Genomic DNA, 9,955 nt, shown 5'->3' on the forward strand with positions numbered 1-9,955 from the left:
GGTAATGAGTTCCCAGTTTTTGGCCTGCAGACCAGTCTTTCCGCCTAAAGGAGCTTTCCAGTTGGGAAGTGCTTGGAAGTTTTAAAAGCAAGTCATTGAGACAGTTTTCCATAGGGGGAATCTTACTACTCCCAGATTTGGGTGCAGACCCCCATTTCCTAATCTTGAGTGTCCCTTGGGACTGAAACCTGGTGTTTCTGCTGTGTCTGGGTTTGGCTTGAGAAGACCTGGAAGGGGCTGGAAAGGACCAATTTTTAGAGGGCCAGTCCCTACTAAACCTAGGAGGCTGAACTTGTAAGAAATCTTTAACAGTTTGCATAGATTTAGCTTTATCTTCCATCTTTTTAAGAACTTCCTTGGCCTTGTTGCCAAACAGGCAGTCCTGATTTAAGGGAGCATCCAACAATTTAGCTTTAACATAATCAGGCAAAGATTGCTCCTTAAGCCAAGCATGCCTTCTGAGCACAGACCCAGTAACAGCAGCCCTGCAAGAGGTCTCTCATGAATCAAATCCACATTGCAAAGTATGTTTTCCAACCTGTTCAGCAGAATGCATTAAATCCTGTAATTCTTTATTTTCAGCACAGTCAGAAATCAACATCATTTTCTGTTTAAACAATCCAATAACATGTTGCTGATACTTTAACATATGAAACTGGCAGTTTAAAGCCCTAATGGCCAAGGTTTCAGAAGTGTAAACTTTCTTACTCCATCTATCCAGCGCCCTCCTGGAGTCTCTATTAGAGGGGGTAGGATTTTTAGCAGTAGAAGCCTTAATGCCCTTTGGTCCCTGTGAAATAGTCTCTGGATCCGCAATAGGATTTTTAAAAAAGAACCCTGTAATATCGGTCAGGTTTTCTGGGAGCAGGAGGCAAAGAATCAGGGGCCAAACTAGATTCTGAAAAGGCATCATCAACAATGTCTAGTACAGGAGGTATAGCTAAAGGGCTATGCTGAGGCAGGAATAAGAAATCCCTAAGCCTCTTTTTTTGAATCAGAAAAATCCTAGCTTTCCCAGTGGAAATGCTCCAGTATGTAAGGTTTCACCAAAAGAAAAATCCTCTGGAGGGGAAGCAGAGGGAATAGAGTCCTGTGTCAGAATAATCATAAGTAGATAAGGGCAAATCCAGATCATCAGAAGAATCAGAAGAATCAGAATCCTTGTCAGAAGAATCAAACAACTTCAGTCCTAGGTCTCTTAGAAGGGGGAGGTTGACTTCCCCTGATAAGAGTTATACGATCTTCAGCCATTCTTATCATTTGTTTTTTAGGCATTGAGGCCTGAGCATGCAGCCTGGGCGTCTTGTTTCTTGGGCATGGTTCGAGATTTTGGCCTAAATGAAGAAGGAGGCGTCAGTTTAATATGCAAATCCATAGGCCTGAATACACCCTCGGAAGCCATTGCCTGCACAGCGGCTCCGGACCCATCCAAGGTAGAGACATCCGCAGGTTCCACAGCTGAAGCATCTCGCAGCATACCGGACTCCGAATGGGTCTCAGTAGAGGCCTGCAAGTCAGAAGTAGCGGGTATCAGGGGCTGCGAAAACACCTCATTGAGTACCGGCGAACTGGCGACTGGCTTAGGAGAAGCATCGTCGGTAGTTTTGGACCTCAGCGGCCTGTCACTGTCTTTATCTTTGCATTTTTTTGGAATCCCAGTAGTCGGATGGCTAGCAGACGACATTACTGGATAATTAAACTGAGAACCGAAATATTTAGAAGCGAAAATATACAGATGACGGATAGTGCGCTGATTAAATAAAGCACAAAATTGACAGCAAGGTATGTCATGGTTAGGGCCTAAGCAAGGAATACTGTACGAATGAAAATCTTTGTGAGGTATTTGCTTTCCACAAATAATGCACTTATTAACTTTTACTGACATTGGTAAGGAGCAAGAAAAAGTTTCCCCAATGGGGTACTTAGCTTTAGTTGAAGACTTCGGTTCTGAAACTCTAAAATGAAAGTTTCAGGAGTCAGCCGACCCGCACTTGCAAAATGCTTCTGCTTCGGGCACCACAAGGCAAGAAAGACTGATGTAATGGCATCGGCTGCATGTTTTACACCCCTGACGACCTGACGTCATGGAAGAAGGGACAGCAACCGACGCAGGACCCGACTTTTGTTAATCAGGCCAACTGAGGGCTACTGCAAGCAGATACCCCAAATGTAATGGCTGCAACAGTGAAATGCAAAGAACATCTCTTTTTCTCACTAATACCAAGACTGGAATCACTGTTTAAGACAATCAATCTATTACCTCTGTTTTTGAGTTCCTGCTAAACTTTCCACGTGAATAGCCAGAATGCATTATGACCTGCACCGCAAAGCCCTGAGGTACAGACAGCCTTGCTTTAACTGCAGGCTGTATAAAACATTCCTTTATTAGTTTCTAGATTTTTTTGTTTCCTTTTCATTAAGAAACCCTTTTAACTGAAGGGAGACTACAAGCCCATCAGGACAGTTACCCTCTAAATAGAGTTCTTGGAGTTATGACAACACTGAATAAATGTAATAAGATTAACATTAGGATGATATGCTGAAGTAACAAATCTTGAGCCTGAGCTACTATAAAAGTTATCAACATAATAAAAAAGTGATTTGCTCTCTCCAGAGGTGTGCAAAATACCACAGCTAAAGAATGTACAAATGGAATATGATGAGAAGGGATTTAGAAGCAAATTAAGCTTTAATAAGGATTAAGAGAGACTTACAACAAAGCCAAAGTATTTTCCCATTTAATTTACTAAATCAGCAAATGGAATGATGGCATGCATTCTGCAAGAGAACCTGAAGAATGCAAAACTGAGTCTTGGAGGACTGAATCAGGATCAAGGTGAGGTCCTCTGATGTGCAAACTTCTTCCTTTTTATCAGAAAACAGGACAAAGTATTTTTCTTCTTTCTTTTTTCTTTGGACTCCTTCCTTCTTAGCTACTGGCAAAGATTCAGGAATTTCAGCCTTTGGTGCAGGCCAAAAAATGCTTTGGCTCTAGGGCTGATTCTAGCTTTAATTGTGATAAAGTAAATCTCGTTTGCTGTTGGTTTTCCAGTTTCAGCTCATTATTTTTTTATTTTGAAATTAGATATTTCCTTTAGTTTGTGTGCTTCTTTCTTCTGAATACCCTTTCCTAAATCTTTCTTATTTAACTAAGGTGAAAATACCCATAACTCCTGAGTTAAGTGACTTTGATGAATTTCAAATACAGTTTTCTGTGTCACGATCAACTGCCAGACAAAATAAGCACTCTGTACTGAAATTTTTAGGGGTCATCTGTCTACTATAAGCACTAATTCGCCAAATGTAAGGGAAACAGGTGATCCCTTAAGACAGAATATTTTAAGTAATGATGATTTCTGAACATTTTCATCAAAAAGTAGATCTACAGAAGTAATTACATGTTAAATACGCAGACAACTACTCCAAAACAAAGCTACATGGCCAACAGTTTCTCAATGGCAAAAAACAGCTGAAGAGCTCATGGCAAGTCTGTATGTGTACAGAGTCTCATCCCACCTATGTTAGTGCACTTGCTGGTATGAAATGAGCAATATCCTTTAAGGAAAATTGTTAAGTAATCCCAAATGTTAACTACGGTTGCAATGATCCCCCCCAAGGTAAGACTAGGGAGAATTGCATTTTTCTAATTAGAAGGACATCCAACAATCTCAGAGGTCAAAAAGAATTTCTGCATCTTTTTGGTGAATTTCAATGCTAAATCAATGCATCTGTTATGCAGTGATTCCCTGAAATATGAAATGCCATCTTGGAAATGTGACATGACAAGACAGATTCAAACAGCTGAAGTTGTTTCCTGCACAGGGAACAGAGCATCACTCTTTGGTGTTGAATATTAAAAAAGAAAAGCTCAAGCTGACCAGAAAAGCTTGAGGCTAAACACTGGCTTCTTTAGCCTGAAGGACAGAAGAACCACTCTCTTCTCTAATGAATTTTAATTACAACATTCCCTTTACCAATATCTTAATTTGCACTTTACATCCTGACTTGTACAACCTTCCATTTATTTTTGTCTGCAGTAAAGCTTAAAGATATGACTATACTTCAATTTAAAAAAAAATGGAGAATATAACTCAGTCAGAGATTCATCTGAAGCATTAGCGATTTCTACAATGTTGACTGGCCTAAAAAGCTAAGAAGCAATGCAAAATATATGATAATTAGCTTGCATAAGTTACTTGATAGAACAGCTTATTTAGACTCTGCCAAAACTGTGGAAGATCTGGTGCAAACCACATTATGATACAAGCATTTATATTGCATTAAATATTAAATAAAATCTCAAGCGAAGAATGAAGAAAGGATGATATAAATGAGGTATGACACAAAATAAAAACGTCACCTTCATGGTGCACCATGCAGAACTGCATATTTGCTTAACATAAACACTTCTCTGCTCATCCCTAGTAGCAACAATGTGTTACGTTATTATTGCACTATAATCAATGCAGTATGTTAGCTGTATTGTAATAGAAATGATTAAAAATTACTAGATTTATGTCAAAAGCAGCACTTACGTTGAAGAATATTTCTCTGTTCCAGCTCTTCTGCAGTTGGTCTCTGGCTCAACCGCCTATGGAACAAACAGAAATGAGCAACTTTAACATAAGCTAAAATTATTTTTCTACTACTGTTTAACAAAATTATTTTATAATATTCAAAGCACATGATGGACCTGACAAGGTAAAAAAAAACATTCAGAAGATTATTCACTTCCCTTTGTTTAGCTTCTCAGATGCAGAGGAAACTGGTAATAAGAAGTTCAGAGCTATAAACCAGAAATGGTACAACAATATCAGGAAATGCTTTTATTTTTCTGTGGGGGTGGTATCCTGCTAGGCTACTTACTGCCCTCCTGATATTCTGCCTTCCTCTGGTAGGTTTAAATGCATCCCTTACATCTGACACTGTAGACCAGATTATACGGCAAGCCTCAACAGACCTACAGGACCTGATGCAAGAACTAGAATGAAGAAAGTCACTGTGAGCAGTTTCACCTACACAAGATCAATAGGATCTGTCCTCCAGACATGGCCAAAAAATGCAGCAACAATTTCCTGCTTTAGGGTCCTTTTTTGGCATACTTGATGTTTGCGCCATATCTGGTATCTATCAAGCCTCCTCCCAGCTAGAATCCAACCATTTGTTCATAAATCTGGACATTTCTTCAGGATCATGTTGAGAACTGCCTGGAAGTCTTTCTGCCCTTAACAGCATCCCTATAATGAGCTTGATTTGCAATCACCCAACGTTGCCCCAGGGTGGGGCTGGACATGCAAAGCACATCCATCATTAAGCCCACATTCCCTTCCTCATGCAAGTTCACAATTGTACACACCTGCATTCAAGGCTTCCAAAAACTGGTGGCTTGGTAAGTAACAACTGCCCCTAGGCCAGGCATTTGTGCTTATGCCCCTTTGAGAGACTATGGCAGTGCAAAGCCAGCTCTCCCAGGTAATCTACTCCAAAAATCAAACTCGGATTTCCTGGAACATAGCCAGGACTTCATCCCTACATTCTAACAAAGCTGTTCATCTGCTTATGTATATACTGCTATTCTTCCCTCTGTTGTGGGTTCACAGTGCACCTGTATCACCTCAATTTTTTCTCTAAGACAAGGGAACTGTTTTGGACAAGTATGAAAAAGCTAACTGGCTACCTGTCAAACAATGTGCTGACCTTCTACTTGACTATCATCTATTTAAACTCAACAAGAATGAGACATTCCATCACTAGCTTCCAGACTATTCAAAGGTGAACAAACTTACAGCCTTAGGAACCTTAAGCACTTAGGTCCTTTCTTCCAAATCCCACAAACAAGGCTTCATTGGACATACCATGCTTTTTCAGTTTTGAGGGTCTCAAACTGTGGGAATTTCTTTCTTCTTATCTTAAAGAAAAAGGGCAAAATTTTTACCATTTTTTGTTACATTTACCATATCATCTTGTAAACTGAGCTTTCTTATTCTAAAAGGTGTAGTTTTTACTTTAGTTACATCAGTGGACTTAAGTTTAATAAAATGTTTCTGTTTACTGTTTGCTGAGTAACTGTCCAATCACTTTCCGATTCCATATCATTCAACCTCACCTTCTGATGATGCAGGAGAGTGGAGAAAAGGTTTGCAGTGGGCTGTTCTTACTTTCTCTAGTCATATATCTGCAAGTAGTCAGAATGTTCCTTTCAGTCATGCTGTACCTTGAACATTTTTTACAAAACAATCTTTGGTCATATCCTCGACGTATCAGAAGCTTGTACAATACATTCAGTTACATATCTTTCTGGGCAGGCCATTGCTCTACGACTGCTCTGGAAATCTTCATTTAAGGTTTGTGTGCTTGCATTGTTTCTCAACTCTTGATATTGTTTTATTGCAGTTTAACTTTAAATCTGTTTTACTTTAAAGTGATTTTTCCCCCTTGGAGTTTTAAGAGCTCTTGCTTGGGATTAGTTAGCAAAGATTTGTCTTTCACTCTCTAACTGCAAATGGACCAAGTACAGCTGATTTGTGGGAGGAACAAAGAATTACCATTTTTATTTATTGTAAGCAGAACAGGAAGAGGGTTGACCTATGAGAGCTACCACAGTTCTCTAACATTTTAGATTTTTCCCACCCACACAATCCCTTTAATGGCTACTGGCTTGCTCACCCCCAACTGTAATTTGATTCTAGAGGCTTCTCCCTGCCTCATCTAATCTGCTCATACTGGTGAACACTGGACCGGAACTGGGAACGCCCTCCTTTTAGACCGTTAAAGTTTGAATTACTTTCTCTTTCATATCTTTCCACCTGTTCAATGCACCCTACAATATCTAAAGTATTAACCCACTTTTCCATCTTACTTTTAAAATCTGCAACATCTGGAACATTATCACTGGAGACCTCATCCATCACTTTTCAGAAATCCTGAAAAAGAAGTTATGTTCTTTCTGTAACATTCCATCGGTGTTGTCAATCTTCATTCATTCTTGACAGTTGGGTTTCGGTTCTGTCCTTGGAACCGACTCGGCCGATATAACAAACTCGCCAGCCAGAAGCTCTTGAGCTAAGGTTACCCACAGTGCCTCTCTTCCTTTCCCCTCAGATAGAGTTTGCCCATAAAAATAATAAAGAGGAAGCTTTGTCTGAGCAACTGCCTTATCACAGAACCAGGACTAGTTCCGAACCTCCAAGAGTCTTTGGATGGGGGTAGGAGGGTGGGATGTCAAAAATGAATAAAGAGCAACAACAGAGATGGAATGTTATGGTAGGAACATAACTTCTTTATCTAATGCTGTCAATCTTCATTCATTCATGACAGTTGGGATAGAGTCCCTAGCTACTTTATGTCCCAGAAGGCCCTATGGAAGGATATTCCTGAGCACCATTGAGCCAAAAGATACTCTACCCCTGGAGACCATGTCCAATTTGTAATGAGAGATAAGGGTATGATGGGTAGCCCAAGTAGCTGCTGCACAAATGTCATCCATAGAAGCTCTTAAATGAAAGGCTATATAAGTGGAAACTGATCTGGTGGAGTGAGCTTTGGCTTTGGATGATAGACTCATTTTATTTTGTAGATGAACAAAGGTGATGCAATCTCTCAACCATTTTGACAAAGTCACTCTGGAAAACTGGCTTGCCTAATCTAGGAGTTGAAAAAGACAGGAACAGTTGATCAAATTTTCTGAAAGATTTAGTCCGGCCTAAGTAAAAGTGTAATTGTCTATGCACATCCAACAAATGCAAATAATATTCCCCTTTGTTTGAAAAGTTTGGGAAGAAAAATGGTAGTTCAATGGACTGGTTAATATTTGAATCTGAGACAACTTTGGGTAGAAAAGAGGGCTTAGTCCAAAGGGATACTCTCTCTGAAAAATGATGTATGGGTGCTTTACACACAAGGCCTGTAATTCTGACATTCTGGCTGAGATGATGGCTGCCAGGAATAAGGCCTTCCAAGACAAAAATTTGATATCACAGGTGGCTGCTGGCTAAACCGTTGATGAATCAAAGTGTGCATGACTAAAGTCAAACTCCAAAGTTCAATGGGTTCTTTAAAGTGTGGTTTTAAATGCATGACTCCCTTTAAGGATGGTGAGATATCAAGGAAAATAACTGAAGCCATTATGGAAATTTGAGATAGCTACTAAATGCACTCTGATAGTAGAAGCTGAGGCTCCTGACTGGAGCAAAGTTGACAAATATTCTTTATGAATCAGGGCTGAAAAGGGGTCATGTCTTCATTTTTGACACCAAATCACAACTCTGTTCCATTTATTATGATAAATTTTCCAGGTGGTTGGTTTATGGGAAACCAGAAGTATTTTTTGTACTGGGGAAGATAGATTATTCTGCCTGGCAATTACTGGAAGCGGAGGTACCAAGCAGTCAGCTTGAGACTCGGTAGGTTGGGATGGACCAGCCCCCTGTGGATGAGACAGCAGTCCTGGGGTTGGGTCCAAAGTCCACAGGCAGTGAACTAGGTGAGGCCAAAGAAAGGGGAATCAGACTTGAAGGGGCAAATAGAGTGCAGTGAGGATTACTTTGCTTCTCAACTGCTGAGCTTTCTTCAAAAACTGTGCTATCAGAGGAAAAGGAGGAAAAGCATAAAGCAGTCCCAGGGCCAACAGTGTATCAGAGCATCTCTTGGTGACTCCCCCTGAGGGGGGGGGGGGTTTAGGGCGAAGTAGCTGCTACATTTGTGGTTTGTGGGAGATGCAAACAGATTGCAGCAAGGCTGACCCCAACAACGAAAAATCTTTATCGCTACTATGGGATTGAGAGACCACTCATGAGGAAGGAGTATGTCTCTGCTCAGTTTGCCCACAATCACACTGGAATTCCCATGAATGTGCGTTGCTATCAGAAGTGGTTGGAAGGTATCACTCAATGATATACTCTCAGGGTTTACCAATATAAGGGATAGGATCTGGTTCCTCCCTGTTTGTTGATGTACCAGATGACCAACATGTCTGAATGGATGGCAAACATCCCCGATGGAAGGGCAGATTGGAATGCTTACAATGCTAGAAGCACCGGCCTCATATCTAGGACATTGATATGCAGATTGGCCTCTAAGGGGACCAAGTGCTTTCGACTGTTTTTCCTGAAAATGCCCCCAACCCCCACATCAATGATGCATCTGTGGCCACTACGGCCTTGGGTTGAGAGGGTGAAAAAGGGTGACTAACTCCTGTTCTGGCTTTATCCACCAATTCAGATCTTGTTTGCAACGGTTTGTTATGCGGACTAACAGAGACCACTGCGATGCTAGGAACCACTGATGCAGCCTCATGTGGAATCTCGCCACGGGAACTAGGGTGATTGTCGCTGCCATTGACCCTAGTAGTTTTAAGAATAAGTGAGCTGGGACTATGTCTTGAGAGAGTATCGCTTGGAGCTGAGATGTTAACCTTTGTAATCTGTGATGAGGTAGAGCAACCAAACAGGATCTTGTGTCGAATATTTCTCCAATGAATTCTAAGCTTTGAGTGGGTGTCAGTTGTGACTTCTCCTTGTTTATTGAGATGCCTAAGATCTCTGCCAGTTCTAGAGTGTAGTGTAAGGAGTGAAGCAGTAGACATTTGGTGGGGGCGGTAAGGAGACAATTGTCTAAATGTGGAAACACCCGGACTACTTGCAGTCTCAAGTGAGCTGTTACTACTGCCATACATTTGGAGAACACGCTGGGGGCTGTGGTGAGACCAAAGGGCACTGCCCGAAACTGGCAATGATGGTCTCCCAGCTGGAAGCAGAGATATCTTCTACAGTGTTTGTCCATTTTTATGTGGTACTACACATCTTGAAGAATTATCCAGCACATCCAATCGTCTTCTTCCAGAAATGGAAGGATAGACTGAATCGTGACCAACTGGAATTTTGCCTGCCTGACCAACTTGTTCAAGATATTGAGGTCCAGAATTGGGTCCAGGGCCCCTTTTTTCCTTTTTTTTTGG

General features: G+C 41.0%; 1 protein-coding gene across 4 annotated transcripts in view; it reads right to left on the reverse strand.

Moving 5' to 3' along the window:
- LOC122792248 (phosphatase and actin regulator 4-like) overlaps positions 1-9,955 on the reverse strand; it is a 2,537,344-nt gene that overhangs the window by 227,283 nt on the left and 2,300,106 nt on the right. For all 4 annotated transcript variants that reach the window (XM_044059998.1, XM_044059995.1, XM_044059996.1 and 1 more), the window contains one exon: positions 4,536-4,591. In XM_044059998.1, coding sequence (XP_043915933.1) covers positions 4,536-4,591 — 56 coding nt within the window. The remainder of the gene's footprint in view (positions 1-4,535; positions 4,592-9,955) is intronic.

Source organism: Protopterus annectens, chromosome 1.part2 (genome assembly GCF_019279795.1).
Source record: "Protopterus annectens isolate FY-2018-M chromosome 1.part2, PAN1.0, whole genome shotgun sequence".
NCBI classification, from domain to species: Eukaryota; Metazoa; Chordata; order Ceratodontiformes; family Protopteridae; genus Protopterus; species Protopterus annectens.